The 20,357-nt window shown below is 43.7% G+C and overlaps 1 protein-coding gene across 1 annotated transcript; it reads left to right on the top strand.

The window, feature by feature from the left end:
* The first annotated feature begins 8,166 nt into the window (after positions 1-8,166).
* On the top strand, positions 8,167-15,162 carry SAYSD1 (SAYSVFN motif domain containing 1). Its single transcript, XM_080805123.1, has 2 exons — positions 8,167-8,460; positions 14,230-15,162. The coding sequence occupies exons 1-2, from the start codon at positions 8,254-8,256 to the stop codon at positions 14,572-14,574; spliced, it is 552 nt and encodes a 183-aa protein (XP_080661249.1). The 5' UTR covers positions 8,167-8,253; the 3' UTR covers positions 14,575-15,162.
* The last annotated feature ends 5,195 nt before the right edge of the window (positions 15,163-20,357 follow it).

Below are 20,357 nucleotides of genomic sequence, written 5' to 3'. Positions count from 1 at the left end.
GGGTAAGGATTGCCTCACTTCCCCTCCATCATGTCCACCTTACTACTGGAGCAATAATGGCTCCCCAGTGTGCAGGGCATTGAAATGACTAACAGCTGAGCAGGCGACAAGTGAGCAGTCAGGCGCACTGGCAGTGTTCCTGCTGCTAAGTCATGCAGAAGGGGCCAGGTTTCCCTCCAAGCCTTAGCAGTAGCTAATGCTATTAGGATGAAAGATGGGTCCATTTGGGCCCCAAACCCCTGTCTTCAGGCAAGAAACTCTAGAAGGTCAACAGCTAGAGAGAAATGCAGGAGTTTCCAGAGAAGAGGTTGAACAGCCAATTTTGTCAAGAATCAGGAAAGACACCACTCTGAGTGCCTGTGTATATATATTTACTGAAATAGCCCATTTCTTCAAAGGACTTTAAAGGGCAAAAGCTTGCCTTCCTCCTGACTTTAACCCCATAGAGAACCAGGAAGGAACAAGCTTACCAGAAACACAACGCCTAATGCTTTATGCTCTATGTGAATCCTCAAATTGCAAAGAGGTACTTCTCCAAATACTTTCAGATCATTTTAAGGAGAGTCTGGGGATGGGTTTTACTCTGTTATAATTCTGTGGGCTTTGTCTGATTATCTGTCCTACAAGCCACGGGAGGCATTTCTCTGAGCATCAGAGCTAAGCACAAGAGGACTCAAAACAAAACAATGCCAGCCCAGTCAGGTGGGCAGGGAAGCTGTCACAATCTGAGATCTCCAGCGAAAGGGAGTTAAAGACAGGGGAAAAGAGGGTAATGAGGAAGCATCGGATGATGGGATTAGGCGGGGCTGACTGGGAAACATCTGCAGAGATGCCTTGGCTCTTTCGGAACAGGAGATCCCTGCATATTGGGTAGGGGACACAAAAAGGCAAAAAACAAAAAACAAACAAACAAACAAAAAAACAAACAAAACCAGCAGTAGCAGTCAAGCAAAAGCAGTTTTGACCACCAAGCCAAGAACAGGTGGTGGCGGGGTGGGAGGGAGCATCCAAGGAGTTATCTGGTAGCACTTTCCAATGTAAATTCAAAAGGTAGTGCTGTCAAGAAAATAACTGTCTCCAGAAATATTTGTTGTCTACAGCAATGCCCAGGAACATACAACCTCATCAGCTTGCCTTTGCGGGCATCAGTTTCCCCATATTGAAATCTAAAGAAGTCATACTACTCCCCAGCCTGAGTCAGTGACCCTTCTCTGCTCCCTCAGAACTTCACATGTAATTGTCTTTTAATGAGTCTCAACTAGACCTTAAACTCCTCAGGGCTGGGGCTGTATTTTATGCCTCTCTGCATCTTCAAAGCCTGGCACAGGGCCTGGCCTATAACAAGATTTTCATCAACATTTGCTGACTGACTGGTCTCTGAAGTCCTTGGAGGACTGAATCATAGCATGACCGGACCCATCATCCGCAGGGCTCAACATAATGTGTGGGCCAACTTCTCTTCCCAGAAGCTGGCCCAGGCTTCTTCAGTGGAGGCATTGTAGCCTTCCCCTCCTCTCCCTTTCTCTTTTTTATTCCCATCTCCAAATATCATTCTGCTTAGACTGTGCCAGTCTAAAAGCCCTGTTTGCTTGCTTCAAACTTCAAGACAGGGGTCTAGTAAATCTGAGCTACCAACGGGCCCACTGCTTGACTTCCCTTTCTGCCTTGCTTTGGTCTTGCATGGGTCTTGGAAGAAGATCCTGAGCTAATAATTTGAATGGAAGAAATTTACCAGGGAAGTGAGTCCTGGGAGCACAGACAGTGGAGCAGGAAGTGAGAAAGGAAAGGAAAGAAAAGTGATACAGGATGTTTTAATGAGCAGGTACTGCTGTGGGCAACTGAGGCTCGCTCCTCCTGATGATCCCTAGGAGACTCGGTGGAACACACCTCAGAGTCATCCCCATGAGGGGTGAGGGAGCCGGAGTATTTATCCACCGACTCACACCCAAAATTGGTTGGAGGCTACTGGGGGTGTGGGGAGAAATAAGCCCCTCCACTGTTAGTCTGCCTCATGCACTAGTCGAACACACTGGAGCAGCCACAGCAAGCCCCCAGGTGCTTAGAGAAACAAGCCATCAGCAGGTGCAGCCACAGTGAGATCTGACGGGATAGGGGCAGCGGTGCCAACACCTTACATGACATATTCTTAGCCTGATGCCCCAAAGTCTTCCATTCTCTCCTCCTGGTTTGCTCTACTTACATTAACATGAAGTTTTCCAGTTGGAATAGATTTGGTAGTCATCTGAGCTAACCAAATCTCTCTTCAGTTCAGAAAGCCCCTCTACAACATCCCTGAAAGGGGGCTGGTCAGCTTCACATTGAATACTGCCAGTATCGGGGAACTCACTGCTCCAAGGCAACCCATGCTGTTGCTAAAATAAGAGTAGCTGAAAAATCCTTTTTTTTTTTTTAAAGCTTCCACATACATTACCTTGTAATTTCTGACTGTTGGTCTTAATTCTGCCTTTTGGAGCCCCACAGAATGAGTCTCCTCCCCCACTTACAATAGCCCTTTTAATAGTTTCCATAATAACTGGTACATTTTCACTATGAGTCCTCTCCTCTGGCCCAAATCATCCACTGTCTTTACCACTCTGACCACAATATGGTCTCTAGACTAGTCATTCTCCACCTGAAGTAAATTTGCCTCCCAGGGTACCCGTGACACTGTCTGGAAACATTTTTGGCTGTTAAAACTAGCAGGGTGTGGGGTACCTGGGTGGCTCAGTGGGTTAGGCCTCTGCCTTTGGCTCAGGTCATGATCTCAGGGTGCTGGGATCGATCCCCACATCGGGATCTCTGCTCAGCAGGGAGCCTGCTTCCCCCTCTCTCTCTCTGCCTGCTTCTCTGCCTGCTTGTGATCTCTGTCTGTCAAATAAATAAATAAAAAATCTTAAAAAAAAAAAAAAACTAGCAGGGTGTGCTACTGGCAATGATGGGTTGTGGCCTGGGAGGTTGCTAAGAATCCTACAAGAGAGGGCACCTGGGTGGCTCAGGCAGTTAATTGCCTGACTCTTGATTTCAGCTCAGGTCATGATCTCAGGGTTGTGAGATCGAGCCCCACATCAGGCACTGCACAGAGTCTGCTTGAGATTCTCTCCCTCCCTTTCTCTCTCTGCCCCTCCCCACCTCGTGTGTGTGCTCTCTATAAAAAAGTAAATTAAATAAAATTTTAAAAAAAATCCAACAAAAGCACAGGATAGCCCCCACAACAAAGAATTACCTGACCTGAAAGGTCTGAAGTACCAAGGCGGAGAAACTCTGTCCTAGAAATATTATCCAGGTAATTCTCCTCTGCACATACTGTGGCTTGTCATGAAAGCATAGTGCTCAGACCATGCAGGAATAGGGATAGGACCCCAAAAAGCATGGAACATGGGGGGATCCTCTCTCACTATGACAACCAGACAGACCGAAGCAGCTGAAGTGCCCGCAACAAATGCCTCCTCCTCTCTAGTCTGTCGTCACGAAAAGCTCTGAGTCCTGTCAAAACAAACAGCTCTCAGGGCCAATGACTAAGGAATGAAGATATAAAAACAGAAATGCAAATCTAGAAGGAGGTAGTGTTCCCTCCTAGTATCTCCACAATCCTCTCATCATGATAAACTGAATCAGATTCATTTCAGTTTATTTATTTTTTTGCCTTACAGACATAATTATAGGTTTCCCTATTACATTTTTGTCATCTGAAAATACAAATTGGCTTTTAAAGGTTATTTATTTATTCATTTATTTATTTGACAGAGAGAGAGAGAGAGAGATCACAAGTAGGCAGAGAGGCAGGCAGAGAGAGAGGGTGAAGCAGGCTCCCCGCTGAGGGGCTCTATCCCAGGACCCTGAGATCATGACCTGAGCTGAAGGCAGAGGCTTAACCCACTGAGCCACTCAGGCACCCCTGGCTTTTAAAATTTTCATCCAGGCCACTCCCCAAAACATCAGACAGGACAGACTAATGTTGAGCCTTTTCTTAACACTTTTTGGGTAAGACCCTGTTGACCAGCTATGACTCCACTTAACTGTAGCTTACATTTATTTATCTGATTAAGAAAACAGTAGGTCTAGAAGGTTGTACTACTAACATTCAGGAAACAGTTAATTTAATTCCTATTTCATTCAAGCTCTTCCAGAAAAGGCGGGGGGGGGGGGCGCAAAGATGGAGGCACACTTCTGTTTATTTCATAAAGCTAGTATTATCCTAAAACCAAAAATCTTTCAAGTACAGTGCATGAAAAGAAAATTACAGGAAAAAAATCTCATTAAATGAACATAGATGCAAAAGTCCTTTTAAAAAATCACTACACTGAATTTAGCTTTGCATTTTATATTTTGTAACGTGATTGAATTGGGGTTATTCCAGGAATGTAGGATGTTTTAACAGAAAATCTATTAATGTAACTCACTACATTAATAGATGCAAGAGGTGGGACAGAGTCAGGAATGGACCATGAGCACACAGAGACATCTTTTTCTTGAGTAGCTTTTTCTGGGTAACAAAACCCACCAAATTTCTTTGACATAAAACACACACACATTTTTTTTTTTTTAATACATCTTGGGGTTGTAAGCTAGGGTCAGCTATTTGAGGCTGGGCTCAGCTGGGCACCTCAGCTTTAAGTGGAAGGTCTGTGGGTCAGCCGGGTGGCTCCATCCACATGATTTATTATTCTTAGACCCGGTGGCCAGCCCATGCAAGCTCATCTCGCGGCAGCATGGAGTACTGAGAGGGTGCACCCGAGGGGATAAAGACGCTTCAAGCCCTGCTTGCATAATGTCTGCCATTATCCTGTTGGCCAAAGCAACCTGCACGGTTGAGTTCAAAGTCAAGGGATAGGAAAGTATACTCTGCCTTCTATGGCACAGATACCAGGAGTGAGGAGTTGAGGCCAAGGATTTAATATATCACGGGGCCTGTGACTATTTTATTACTTTTAACTTACAAATATGATATGTATGTATACATATACAAATTCACCCCAGGTTTGTATATGTATGTACGTGTGTGTGTATGAACTTGGTATGTAGAAACTATTTCGTAACAAATGTTAAATTCACACATTAAGTACACTTTGGGACCTTTCTTATTTACTAATCTCATAATCTTATCCAAAAGGGAAATGTAGGTGAGCAGTTGTTCATCTCTTTTATCTTTACTTTTTTTCATTCTTTCAACCTCTTCCAAAAAGGATTTAAGGAGGTTTACAAAGCACTGAGACAAAGTAAATGTATAATGAGTCAGAAAACTAGGCAAAGGGAAAATAAGGTTATCAGAGCAAGATGGGGCTGGATCGGCATCAGTGCTTGGCTGGATGGTCTCCATTTGCTCCTCCTGACCCTCCTTCCCACCTTCCCTACCTGGCCTGTGCTCCTTTTTTTTTTTTTTTTTTAAAGATTTTATTTATTTGACAGACAGAGATCACAAGTAGGCAGAGAGGCAGGCAGAGAGAGAGAGGAGAAAGCAGGCCCCCCGCTGAGCAGAGAGCCCGACGTGGGGCTCGATCCCAGGACCCTAGGATCGTGACCTGAGCTGAAGGCAGAGGCTTTAACCCACTGAGCCAACCCAGGCGCCCCTGGTCTGTGCTCCTTAAAGGGATCCGCTGTCTTGGGCTTTTCCTATACAATAGGTCTCACAGGGTTTGATGACCAAAGTGTCCTCTTGCTGCTAGAGGCCTAGAGGCCGGTAACACTGCCTATGAACCATCCCCAACTGGCTTCCTCCCCCCTGCCATACCTTTGTAATAACTCCTTCGTGAAAATCTCCTTACTTACTGTTCGAAAGTGTCATTTTTCCCACCAGGGACCTGATTACAAGAGCCCACAGATCACATGCCTTAATTGTAACTACACACTAGAAGTAGACCATAAATACAGCTCTCAGGTCTCAGTGTGATTATCAAGTGGGAAACACAATCAATAAAAGAACCTCCAGTTCCTTGAGAGAAGTAGACCTACTCCTGACACCAAGATAGGCAAGAAATTTTCCCTGTGGTTGCTCTATAAGAGACCATTGTAGTATGATGACCCCATTCTTTTCTGTCTTACAAACCAGCTCTATTCAGGGCTCAGTCCTCAAGTATCTTCCCTCCTTCTCCACACTCACCCTCTAATTGATCTCATCTAGTTTCATGGCTTTAAATATATCATATAAATGCTGATGATTCCCAATAGGTATCTCTAGTCTGCCTTCCCCCTGAACTCATTTTCACCATGCAATTGGCTACACCAGATATCCAACAAACTTCTCAGATTCTTGGGATATCCAAAACAAAACTCTCCATGTTCATTCCATAGTCCTCTCTTCCTAGTCTTCCCTCATTTCAGTAGAAGGCCCTAGCACCTTTCACTTGGTTACTCCAGGTGTGTTTGAGGGGGGAGAGAGGATGGCAGAAATCTATCATGCTCTATTCCTTTTTTGCACATTCCACATCTAATCCATCCACATATCATGTGGCTCTGATCTTCAAAATATATTGGGAATCTCACCACCCCCATCACCACTACTTTAGCCCAACAGTCAGCCTCTCTTATCCTACTGCACCCCTAACTGGTTTTCCTCCTTCTACTCTTGCACTTTTCCAGGGCCCCAGCTGAAGCAGCCAGTGTGATCCTTTAAAAATATGTCGTATCTTGTTGTCTTCTATTCAAAATCTTCTAAGCACTTATCATCACTCAGACTGCAATATAAAGTCTTCACCATGGCCTATAAAGCCTTACATCTGGATATCTGTGAACCTATATTTTCTTCAATTCTCTCCCTCCCTCTGCTCTGGTTATGGTGGCCTCCCTAATGTTCTAGGAGCAAGTCAAACATGGACTTAAGGTCTCAGGACCTTTGCACTTACTGTTTCCTACAACTGAAACATTCTTTTCCAGATACCTACATGGCTCACTCATTTCATTTAGGTCTCTGGGGAAATGGCAACTCCTCAGAGAAGTCTTCCCTTAGCTCTAAATAGTCCCACCATCCTAGTCCTTACTTTATTTTTCTTCACAGCACTAATCAGTACTTGACAGTACACTAAATATAAATATGTAGTTCACATTTGTCTGTCTATTCAGAATGTAAGCGCAGAAAAAATGGGTTCATTCTAGTCACTCTAGCATCTCTAATGTCAGGTACAATTCTTGACACAGAAGTGTCTTGATAAATATCTGTTAAATGAATGCAAGACTCCGTTCTACTCTGTCAAGTTCCTTGACTCCAACTCAGCAAGATGCAACAGATATTTGAGTCTCAATTATGTGAGTGGCACTTAGCTAGATGCTTAGAGCTTTAAAAATCTATCTACCTAACAAGAACAACAACAACAAATAATCTAACAGACACGTGAATTGTGACCTTTTGGGTGAGTAATGAATAGGAGAGAGCAAAAGGGAGCCCTCAGTGCACCAGAAACGTTCTTTTTCTAGGTAGTACTTATATAAGTGTAGTCATCATTATAAACACATCGAGCGGTACACTTAAGATTTGTGTATTTTAAGTTGCACCCCAATAAACGTTTTCGTTTTGTTTTTAGTTTCTGAGCCATCTAGATACAGCGAAGGGGTAGTTTGCATTGTGGCAAAAGCAATGATAGAGGGTCTGCACGGCCTGCTGCTGAGTGAGCGCTGACAGTCACCCTCCGAGTGCGAAGGTCGCAGACTCGTTTAAAAGGAAAAGGGAGACTGTGTCCTGTTTCTTCTGATCCAGAACCTCCCTGACATGATGGGCTTTCCTCAATGCCCTGGGACCTTCTGAAACTGGCGTGCAATAGTAGTGCCTAACAGCTAAAGGCATGCACCTTCTGGTGGGGAGCGGATCCCTGAAGGGAGATGGACCTCTGAAAAACTTCCCTCGGAAAAGCTCCCAAGCGAGAGGGGAACAATATAAGTCTTTATGTTTTAGATTTTTTTTTTTAAGTTTTTATTTATTCATGTAATCTCTACCCCTAACAGGGGCTCAAACTCACTAGCCCGAGATCAAGAGTCCTGCGTTCTTCCGACTGGGCCAGCCAGATGCTCCTATGCTTCAATGCTTAACCATTTCGCCTGAGAGTATGACAACTACGACCACGAGCACTTAGAACAGACATAAACTGCAGATTCCGCTCAAAGAACGTCACAAACCCCGCGCTCGGCGGCCAGGCCGCCAGCACGCAGGCGCGCACAGAGCCGTCGCTACGCAGGCGCAGTGCGGCCGGGCACCAGGTACAGCGGAGGGCAGGGGCCCGTACGGCGGATGCGCGCTCCCCGCAGGCGGGGAGCGAGGCGCGCGCCATGGAACAGCGGTTAGCCGAGTTCCGGGCGGCCAGGAAACGGGCCGGGCTGGTGGCCGAACCTAGCACTTCGAGCGCGAGTGCACAAACCTCAGGAGAGAAGGCGGAAGCAGCTGCGACTCCAAAGGCAGCCCCAGCCTGGCTAAAACGGTTCCTGGTGTGGAAACCGAGGCCTGCGAGTATCCAGGTCCAGCCCAGCCTCGCTCAGGTGAGAGGGAGGCTTCGCCCCGGGACCTGGCTTCAGGGACGCTGTCGTGGCCTCCCAGGAAACTGCGGCCGAGGCCCCGCCCACGCCCCGCCCACCGCGTGGTGGCCTAAAGGCCCCGCCCCCTCCTCTCGTTCCCACCTTCGCTGGCGGAGCTGGGGTGCTGGCGCCTCCCGCCTGCTCCAGGGTTGGGCTGGGCGTCTCCGGTCACTCGTGTCAGCACTGATACGTGGTTTTGACATTTTCTTCCCGGCTTGCGACCCACGCAGCTCCCGATGCCAGTCGGGAAGCGAGAGTCTAGGGCCCTGGAAGAAAGCACCTTTGCTCTTGAGTTATTGTGATGCCCCGTGCCTTCCAGAAACCTCCCAACAACCGCTTTCAGCCGCAGCCCTCCGCTAATGGCGGGTCAAAGGTCTAATTGGATACTGCTAAAAAGCGGCGGTAATTAAGGCTTCCTTTGATTCCGCATCTGGGCCACATGCACCCTGTAGCCCAAATAGACTGTGCTTTAGAAATGGCATTTGACTACAAGACTTGCAGGTGTGGTCGCTTTCACTGCCAGAGGTGGCTGATGCTGGGGCATCGCTACTGAATTAGGGAAACTTAAGTTCAGTAGTGAATGTTCGGGAGAAAACATTGTTTAGATTATTAGATCAGTATTACAGACTTTTCACCCTTTAATTCTCTTATTTTGCAGATGATCTTGATTCCCATCTTGTATTTTCATTTAGTTTTCACTCAGGTAGAGTGGCAAGGTGCCTTGCAGGTGTGAGACTGGATTATTTATATTGAAATACAGGACACAACACCAAGGGTGCCTTGAGGCAATCTGTGAAAAAGCCTTTGTATCTCAAAAGTGTAATAAGAGCCAAAAATTCCTTTTAAAAATGAAAATGTATTGGAGGAGAAGTGTACCTTACTCCTCTTAAAATTATTTATCTTAGTTCACTTATTACTATACTGCACAACATCTGGTTTAGGCAATTTTTTAAACCAAGGAGAACTCACTGTTACTCAGTTTTGATATTCTCCATGACACACAGGGGTCCATCAGACTTAACAGAAAGCGAGTGCAGCAGGGTTTAAACAATCTATTTCCTTGCATGCGGTTTGTCTCAGGATAACTTTATTGTTGATTAGAACTCACTGAGCACAATTGCTTAAGATTTTAGAATCTACTTTCCTTACACTTTCCTCTCTGCAGTTAAAAAAAAAAAAGTCTAACCCACACAATGAGTGTTTGCCCGTATGTCTCGTTTCCAAAGGAGTATGAGATCATTGAATTGGACCTAGAAAAGCTGAACTTGGAGAAAGTTTCCATCATTAAAAGCCCAAAAACTGATGTCCTGACAAAACGATGACAGGAAATGCTAGACCCACAGTTGGTTTTTATTAATTACTCCGTTTTTCATAAGGGACTCTGTCTTAAGCTCATTTTTATTGACTCCGTTATCATTCCTGGCTTTGCTCTGGTGTGAAAATTCTCATTAAATTGTTTCTTTTCCTCCCAATTTACAATCGATCTCTCTTAATAATTTCACTGACACATGGTGGCTTGTCAGACATTTCTTTAGCCTTCTGTTTGTAATTGCTTCTCGGTTGTCATTGATAAGGAAGCATCCACATCCTCCTTCCCCCACTCTCCAATTTAGCTTGAGGAAAACAGTCCCCAAGATAAAATACTTTTTGTGACAAGCTCCTGCCAAATGAAGACTGGAATGCTTGTGACTTTTTCAGTCCTGTAAAAAAAACCCCTGTCTCCTTCCCGAGGCATATCCCGCAGCACCCTCAGTGTACCATTTAGCTCCCAAGGTGCCCACACATCCTGTGATGCCTCACCCCAACCCTTGGCTCAGGTTGACCCACCGCTCCAATGCCCTCCTTCTTTGGAGTCACCTGGCTAACTAAGCACAGCTCCCTCCAACCCAGGAATCATCTTTTAATTTCTTCCTTTCTCTCACCATCATTCATTTATTCAGAAAAATTCTATCACGTGCCCACTCTGTTCCAGCTTCTGTCCCGAATCTGGGGAAACAGGGTGATAAGGGCAGACAAAGCCCTGTGCTCACAGAACTTGCGCTTGCGTTTGGGGCAACAGACACTAAACAGGAGAACAGAATAATGAATGCCAGGAAAGCAGAAAAAACAGGATACTGTGCTAATGAATTGGGGGTGACAGATGCACCTGTCAATGAGGCAGGGCAGGAGGAGGTGGGCATTTTATAATTAGGAGCTGCTCTTGGAGAAACCTAGGACAAGGCCAAAGGCACATGTGGTAACATGTTTGCTGAGGTTTATAGGAGAAGAGGGAGCCAGCCAGGTGATGTGACGGGAAGGGGGCATGCCTCTCAAAAAGAGCCACAGGTGCAAAGGCCCTGAGGTGAGAAGCAGTTTGATATTTGAGAACTGGAAGTACTTTCCTTAAACTATGCCTCTGTGTGCTGTGACGACCACAGACACTTCCATCTGCAGCTTTCATAGCAGAAGCCACACTAGTACTAAAACAAATGCCAAATAAGGTAAAGGAATTTCTGTATCTTTCCTCTTGTTTTTTCCCTTTAGCAGTTGGTTTGCCACCCACCCCCCCATCTCCCTTCTAGATCTCTAACACTTCCCCTTACTATCCCCCATAAAGGCCCCTAATTAAGTACAAAGGGCTGTGGAGGGAGACCATCCTAGGATCCTACACCAATCTCATCCCTGCCTATCTATCACTGTGTGACGTTAGGGGAGTTACTTAACATCTCAGCATTTCCATATCAGTAGATTGGGATCAATAGTGCCTGTCTCCTGGATGACAGGAGATCAGACATCTTGAAGGCACTCAATAAATGGTGGTCATGAGCATTATTCTTTTTATACTCCCTCAATAATAAACTCAGTCTACAGTGAATTTCAAGTTGTACACATTGAAAATGTATTCCATATCCCTCAGTCCATCATTTCTCTCTGACTTGTATGTCACCACCCCCATTATGCCCAGTCTTCCTCTCTTACTGGGCCTCCTGCGTGAGCTTCTCATAGTTTCCCTGCTTGTACTCTGGTAGCCCATTCTCTATCTGGCTTAAATATAAATCAGATTATATTAATTCCCTGCTGAGCCTTTCGGTGATTTCCCTATTGTGCATACCGGTCAAATCTGAAAGGAGCATTTTTTGAAATGACACACATTTACTTAACTGCAAGGGGCACACATTTACTTAACAAATGTGTGTGTGTGTGTGTGTGTGTGTGTGTGTGTAGGGGGTGTGTTGCTGACAGCATGTTAGGGGGTTTTCCAATCTAGCTGCAAAGGCAATAATTACAACATTGACACTAAAGGAGGTTCTAACAAAATAGAACTTCTGAGACAACATAAATCAGATGACCTATATTTTTTATCGAGACCAAATAATGTTTTGTGGTCCCTTTTAAAATGATCATAGCGAGAATGGGGGATATAATTGAAGAAATGAACTAAAAGTTATGCTCTGCATTGAGAATTTATGTGTGGGTTGCTGTGTTTGGCTCTGGAGACATCAAAGGATAGTAAGTGGTAGTCCATTGGCCTTCTGGTAGCAATCTAGGGACACATGTGACCTGTATTAAAAGAAAAAACACTTAACTGGCAAACAGTTTGGTGCTCAGTGAGAAAGACAGGCAGTCAGTGCTCTGGGGCACAGAGGGGGAACCCCTCCTTGATGGCCAAGGAGGTCAAGCATACACAATTCACCAGTCATGCCTGTCCTAGGCTACAGGTGGGCAGTGTCTCTGGGTAGTAAGATATGTTGAACTGGAGTAGAGGTTCATTGATAGAGCAATGGATTGTGGATTGTGCTGTACAGGGAATTTTTTAAACCATTGTTTTTCAGACTACAAATTGTGACCCATCGGTGGATAGTGAAATCAATTTAGAGGATCTAGTCCTCTGCTAAAGAGGAATTTTTAAAAATGAAATAGAAAATGAGAATTTCATATATGGTGACGAATATTTGTTGGTTTGTGAAACTTTTTCTATTTTTTATATGTTTATATGCTGGGTCCCAGTACAAAATGTACTTCTTATTATGGGCCATACCCAAAAAAGTTTGGAAAAATGCTGGACTAGAGATCAGGCCTCCCTAAAGCTATGTAAGTATCTGTTTCTCCCATTAGCACCCAACACAGGGACCTATGTACTGGCATTTCTATGTGTTAAATAAATGGAAGGCTCCTCAAAAAACTGAAAATAGAGCTACCCTACGACCCAGCAATTGCACTCCTGGGTATATATCCTAAAGATACAAACGTGGTGCTCCGAAGGGGCACGTGCGCCCGAATGTTTATAGCAGCAATGTCCACAATAGCCAAACTGTGGAAAGCGCCTAGATGTCCATCAACAGATGAATGGATAAAGAAGATGTGGTATATATACACAATGGAATACTATGCAGCCATCAAAAGACATGAAATCTTGCCATTTGCGACGACGTGGATGGAACTAGAGGGTATCATGCTTAGCGAAATAAGTCAATCGGAGAAATATAACTATCATATGATCTCTTTGATATGAGGAAGTGGAGATGCAAGGTGGGGGGGTCTGGGGGGAGGTAGGAAAAGAAAAAATGAAAAGATGGGATTGGGAGGGAGACAAACCATAAAAGACTCAATCTCAAGAAACAGACTGAGGGTTGCGGGGGGGAAGGGGGATGGGAGAGGGTGGTGGGGAAATGGACATTGGGGAGGGTATGTGCTATGATGAGTGCTGTGAAATGTGTAAACCAGACGATTCACAGACCTGTACCCCTGGGGATAAAAATACATTATATGTTTATTAAAATAAAAAAAATTAAAAAAAAAAAAACAAAAAAAAAAAAAAAATAAATGGAAGGCATTGCTTGGATTCCAGCCCAAGGAGTTTAAATTTTAACTTGCAGGCAGTAAAATTTGTTGAACGTTTGTGAACAGGAGGTTGGTGGGTGTTGTAGGAAATTCACTTAGCAGCTTTACATAGGATGATTTGGAGAGGGAAGAGATAGGAGGCAGGGAGTCCAGTTAGGAGACACACTGCCTGGACCTGGCGGTGAGTAGGATGGTCCCAGAATGGAAAGGTTGTGGCTATACTAATGATTTGTTTTATTTTCAATTTTTTAAAGATTTTATATATTTGTCAGAGAAAGAAAGAGCACAAGCAGGGGGAGCGGCAGGCAGAAGGAGAAGCAGGCTCGCCTCCAAGTAAGAAGCCAGATGTGGGACTTGATCCCAGGACTCTGGAGTCGTGACCTGAGCTGAAGGCAAACGCTTAACCGACTGAGCCACCCAGGTGCCCCTGATGATTTGTTTTTAATAAGTGGAAGGGATTTTTGTTTCCTGTTTCTGATATAGTCCTCATTTTAGAATCATGTCACTCACAAGACTGTAGCTCATATAATCAAATCAATAAACATATCGATTCTGTCTGTGAAGCATTAGGTGTAGTTGTTGCATGATCAGTTATGGGGAATTTCTGTACGGGGCTCAGATGAGCTCTTGTTAGCAGCAGACTAATCTGAGGAAGTGACTCCCACGAATGGGAATCCATCCGAATGCCGTCAGGTTTTTATCAGGTCACATCTCACTAAGTGCAGATCAGTTTTGATTCAGTCCGAGCAGGGCACGGGAGCTCCTTGGAGATGATTGTGAGCAGGGCCAGAAAATAGAAATCAATGAGCCGAAAGCCTTTCCAGAGCAGTGAGAGATGTCTCTCCAGATTGGTTTTGATCCTCTGAGCCCCGTTACCCTTTATTCTTACTTTTATTTGTTTGTGTGTCCTAGGAAGTGGCTCGGCCTGGGACCAGCACATCACAGCCACCACAGAATACAGCCATTCCTCTGCCAGCACCCTGGGACCAGTCTTTCCTGACCAATGTCACCTTCCTGAAGGTTCTTCTCTGGTTGGTCCTGCTGGGACTGTTTGTGGAACTGGAATTTGGCCTGGCCTATTTTGTCCTGTCCTTGTTCTACTGGATGTATGTCGGGACACGAGGCCCTGAAGAGAAGAGAGAGGGAGAGAAGAGCGCCTACTCTGTGTTCAACCCAGGCTGCGAAGCCATCCAGGGCACCCTGACTGCAGAGCAGTTCGAACGCGAGTTACACTTCAGACCCCTGGAGGGGAGATAGGTCCAGCTCTCTTGTTGTGCGGCTGGCCTCCCACGTGGTCCTCCTCACCCTTGGACGTGGGCTTGTGGGTTTGATTTCAGGTGGCCCAAGACTAAGGACAGCTTGCAGGTTAGTTCTGTGACTGTGAAGTTCTACATTCTTTCCCAGATCTTTTACTGCAGTTTTATCTCTGAACTTTTCTTTGGTTTTGGTGAAACCCTCTGAAAGACACTCACTGTGGATCCGATTGCAATTTATAAAACTTACGTACTCAAGAAAGAAATGTTTGTCTCATTATTTGAGAAAGGTGGTTTTCAGAGCATTAGAAGGGCACTGAGGAGAAAAGAGATGGTTTGAAAGAATGGGGAGGTACATCAGGACTGTGTATTAAATAAGTGTTCTCTTTAAAAGTCTTTTCATATGTATAGCATTTCCCCTCCCCCAACCCAAAAGTTTAAGTTGTAAGTTTCAGTTTTTATTTTTGGGGTTTTCTGTTGTTGTTGTTGATGATGTTTGTTTTTTCATTATTTTGTGGTCTTTGTTTTTTCCTTCCTGCTTTAAATCTTGCTTTTTTCGGTCGTTAATGGTATTGAAAAATAAAATATCTTTAAAACATCTGCTTTTCAGAAACAGATCCCCATTGCCCATCACCATCTTCCACTCTCCTCAGTTATTCTGCTCGCACTCAATGATGGAAGATAAGAAAAGACAGGGTCCTCAGTGACAGGTGCGGGGAGGGATTTCACAGTCAGTATTGGTAGATTTGGTAAGTGGTTATTCATGATAAATTCAGCAAGAAAGAAATTCTTGAGTGTGTTCAAATAAGAGCTGTGGAAGTGGAACTCCAGACTTACTGGCTGCTCTGTGTGTTTCTTATATTCCGAGGGCTCTAGAGTAAGCAGTCCTGTCGCCTGTGGCCTCAGGTGAGAAATTATGTAAAAAGTGGTAACCAGACATGATTCAGTCATCCTTCCTTTTCCAGTACAAAGTTATAGTATGGTTTCATTAAAATTAGGCAAAGCAAACCATCAAATATTTTTTTCACAGTTGGCACTGATAAGTAAGAAGAGTTTTGTTTTAAAGCCATAGTTTTTTCTTAAGATTTTAAGAAATTAATGATTCCTCAATAGGTTTTCAACTTCAGAATTCAGTCATTCTTATATTATGACAGTAACTTTAGTATTTATGAGATGTTCCTAAACAATGGGTGCTTGTTGCTAAATTCTTATTTCATTCTTGCCTGATTTGCTTATTATAGCAACCGTAGCTCAATTTAAATTTAACTTGTATTCACTGAGTGCCAGCACTCTGGTAGGTGCTTGAGATAGGATAACAAAAGAAGCAGACATATTCTCATTGCTCTGAGCATATGGTCCAGCTGGAAGCGGGGTGCTGGACAAAGTAAAACAAGCAATATCAATAACAGAGTCAGGTGGGGTGCCTTGCTGGCTCAGTTGGAAGGGCATATGACTCTTGGTCTTGGGGTCATGAATTCACGCCCCATGTTGGGCATACAGATTAGTTAAACTAAATAAATAATTTAAAAAATAGTAGTAGGAGGAGTATAGAGGGGATATTCTTGTGAATCACACTTTGTGGCTAACTAACCCATGTGTTTCAGTCCTTGTTGAACATTCTTCTCATCTGCTGATCATCTCTCCCTATGCTGACTGGGAGTTTAGCTGTCCCTCGGAGTCATCTCTTAAGCATACGTTTCCTTTAGCTCATGAAGAAGTCTTTTCTTTCTTGACTTCTACCTAAGTGTGGGAAATACATGAATCTTTATGAAACAGGCAAGTTTTGATCGTATTTAAAGATATATGGTATTGTTTCCTGACTTATTTTCTTCATTTCTCTGATACTTTATCTGGGCTTTTACATTTCATAAAAGTCAAATACAAGGAGGAAATATCGCTGCTCAAAGACACACTCCAATGCCCAGTTCAGTAAGCCTTGTTCTAAGGAAGAATTTTCATTTTAAAAAGTGTGATTCAAATGTTTACCTAAAACAAAGTGCCTGTAACTCTGAATGGGGAACATTTGATCCAATTAGCAGTCTCAGCAAAGTAGAGACTTCGCTTAAGCAAAGCAGAGACTCAACTTAGTAGAGGAGCTCACTAGCATTCTTTGAAAATGTAGCTATTTATAACGAGGTACAGCTTGATTGCCATAAACCCATCTTTCCTGGGATTTTCTGTGCACAATCTGTCACCTCTCTTTCCTCACCTCTTGCCAAAGGTTGCATGTAATGACAGCATTAACTTCTAGGAAAAGTGGGGTGTGAACCAATTAAATGCATGGCAGGGAAGAGAGGAAGGGACAGTATGTATTTGCTGTTCTTATCAGACCATTAAGCTTTAGGTGCAGTCTTGATTTCCTGAATTTAGAAAGGCCTATTGATCTCAGAATTTCCACTCAGGGCCCAACCATTAGCTCAGCAAGCAGCTTCCATTAAAGGCCGCCTCTGTCACCAGGGAACTTGAAATCCCAGAGATGCATTCTGTCCCTATGATTGCTGTGTGCACGGGTGAGGTCATTGCTGTCCGAATCTTACAAGAAAATTGGTTTTTGCTTTTATTCACATTATCCTGTCTTGTCTATTCACAGAGACTTCGAAATGAACCTCTACTTATAGGGCTGGAAGGAACCCCAAAATACCACCAAATGCATCCCCCTCACCTTGGGCACTTTGTTCCTGACAATTTCTTTTTGTTTTCCTAGTGACCCTTAAAGAAGAATCCAGGTACAAGATGTAGGCACTTTTTAGGAAATTCTTTACTGAAAGAACTTAAGCCACCCCCAGTGCCATCCCACATTATTTCTTATCTAATCTCAGGGGACACAGAGCATCCTTCAGACCAGTGGACCGTTATGCTATTATCTCTCAATCCTCCCTGTCCTTCGGGCTAAATTATCCACGGTGTACCTCTGGGACAATCAATTTCAAGTTAGCCCTGACCCGCTGTGAGGTTCCAGGTCAGGGCAGAGGTGAATGTCCCAGTTGGTGGGTGCAGTGAGTGACTTTTCTCAAAAGCTCTGGCATTTCACCGGTGATGGTTTACGTATATATATCTTATGCTATTAGGGATGTACTTTGAGTGTAAGAGGCCTTCCACATTTGCCTTTTGACTGATCTCGTCATTAAGATCAGGCTCTTAAGCTCTGTGCTAAAATTTTTTAAAAGAAGTTATACAATTGGCAGAACGATGATCTTCAGCTGGGCAGAAGAAAGGAAAATTCTGACTGCGTGTTTTGTTTCCTGCCAGCCACACTGTTAGCTGTTTGCCAGCAAATAATTTGTATTTAGGCTTGATGCTGCTGGGGAACCAGTAAGCTTGGCCCGTCTGTCTGAGAGCCAGGATACCTGGTGGGGCTGGGATGCCGTGGAGCGTCTTGCCACCAGGGGGTAGCATAGAGCTGCTGCTATACATCCTGGTCCCTTCCCAACACTTGATAATTTATGTAATGTGGAAAACCCAGTGGGATGTTTATCTGAACCACTTGTGCTGCCTTTTTAAGAGTTCTTTTCACTTCAAGATTCACAGAGGAAAGGACTCATCAGAGGTCCTGGGAAAGGCACAGAAAACTACCAGAAGTGATTTATACCGATATTTTAAAATAAAACAACAGCCCGTCTCCAGACTTAGCAGGCAGCATGGCACTTGGGCTTAGCACTGTGCTTGTTTATATCAGAGCTTTGTGGGGGGGTGGGGTTGGGGAAAGGGGAATACTAGAAACGTACAAGCTGGCAGAGAAACTTGACCCCCCAAGCCAAAGAAAGTAAAATCTGAACTCTATGCTCTGGCTTTTGTCACATGCTTTTTTATTTTGCAACATTGGAACATTGATAAAGCTAGATAAAGATCTGGATCTCTCAGAAAGCTGAGAGAGAAGACAAAGGACACAGAGAACCACATTATAAGGCATATAACATAATACAGATGTTTATAAAGGTCTAAAGGTCTAAGTGTGTGTTTGTGTGTGTGTGTGTGTGTGTGTGTGTGTGTGTTAGGGGAGGAGTCATGAGAAGGAGAGATCACTTTCAAATCTAAACTGTAGACTACATAGGATTGTCACTTTCAAATGAAAATACTGTTTCCTTAACAAGCCATAGATGAATATTTTGAAAAGTATGGACTATGGACCAACTGCTTTAGAATTTCTTGTAGTGATGCTCAAATGCAGATTCCAGGGCCTCGCCTAGACACCCCCCCCCAACGCCTGAGAATGTATGGCAGTGGCGCCCTGAGAATCTGCATTTTAACAGCGTCCTTTGGGCAAACTCCAGTTCACCAAAGATCAAGAGCCACTGACATAAATCACAAATGTTGGGGCGCCTGGGTGGCTCAGTCATTAAGCATCTGCCTTCGGCTCAGGCCATGATCCCAGCATCCTGGGATGGAGCCCTGTGGGGAGCCTGCTTCTCCCTCTCCCTCTGCCTCTCCCCCTGCTTGTGTTCCCTCTCTCTCTCTCTCTGTCAAATAAAATCTTTTTTTTAAAAAAATCACAAATGTTAAAATAGGAAGGAAACAGCGTGTATTAGATCCAAGCAAAGAAAGATGGGTATGTATTTTTAAAAGGGGTAACAAGGTTTGCCATTTTTCAAACTGTTCACCTGGAACACACAGAGAAAAAGAACCCCATGCCTGGCTTTAAACTACTGAGGAACTAGCTCCAAAGACTGTAAGATAATTAAAGATGTGTTATTTTTGAAGCTTTCTTTGTAAACAATTATTACAAAAAGAAGTACATGCTCATTTTAAAACATGTTGGAACTATAGAAAAGAATATTTTTATTTTTGTACTCACATGCATACATGTCAGAGTTCAAGAGACACAGAAGATATGCGGGACTAGAATCTCCCTCCCCCATGTCCTGTGCTTTGTCCAGCCCACAAATGATAGCACACTATGCACGCCATCCTGCCCTTCACTTTCTTTTTTCTCTTTTAGGTTTTGGGCTTTATTTACATTCACCTAACATTTTTATGTAAGAGAATGACATGATCCAACTTTCATTTTTAAGAGATCACCTGGACTATCATGTGGAAAGTGGATTCTCCATTGCCTTCATTCATCTGTCCATCCACCCACCCCCCCATCCATTCATCCATTCATTTATGGAGCACCTAATCTTTTTGTTCCCATGGGTGAAAATGCTCGCATATGTTTTTATTCAGCTAGCTTTTAAGATTTTTCTTAACAGATATTGACAGTATGGCAAAATTATTGGATTATGAATATATTTATACATTCTATTTTTTATGTTAAAGTAGAAGGTTTAAATTTGGGGAAACCAATAATATTAATGATAATTAAAAACTAAATTGAAATATCCTACAAGTCAACACAATAAAAATTACAAACATTTTAGAAAAAGAACCAAGTAAAATCTGTAACCATTTATTTCCGAGACACATACATCTGTGCATTCATCAATTTAACAGCATTTTACTGAATAAACTTTTTTACTGAATTCATTCATCAATGAAGGAATTATAATCCATAAATGTGACCAAATGAGACATAATAATCTATGAACCAGCACTTGCTTTTTAAACTTCTATGACTATATCATATCTCTCCCTATCTATCTGCCCATCTTTATCCATTGATCTGTCGGTCTGTCCTGTCTTCAGGTTTGGGCCATTTCTTGTGAATAGAATCAGAAACCTAACAGAGTATCTACTGTGCAGGTTGATAAAGCAACTAATCTTTGCCAGACCTGGTGCTGGGCTCTGAGCACACAGAGAATGCAGACAAGGTCCCTTTTCTCAAGGAGCTCACAGTCAAATGGGAGAGCA

Source organism: Martes martes (genome assembly GCF_963455335.1).
Source record: "Martes martes genome assembly, chromosome: 6".
NCBI lineage: Eukaryota > Metazoa > Chordata > Mammalia > Carnivora > Mustelidae > Martes > Martes martes.
This window is presented reverse-complemented; position numbering and strand designations above follow the sequence as displayed.

Coding starts and splice junctions, on each gene's coding strand:
- SAYSD1 (XM_080805123.1), top strand. CDS start 8,254: ATGGAACAGCGGTTAGCCGAGTTCCGGGCGGCCAGGAAACGGGCCGGG. Junction 8,461..14,229: donor TCCAGCCCAGCCTCGCTCAG/GTGAGAGGGAGG, acceptor TGTGTGTCCTAG/GAAGTGGCTCGGCCTGGGAC.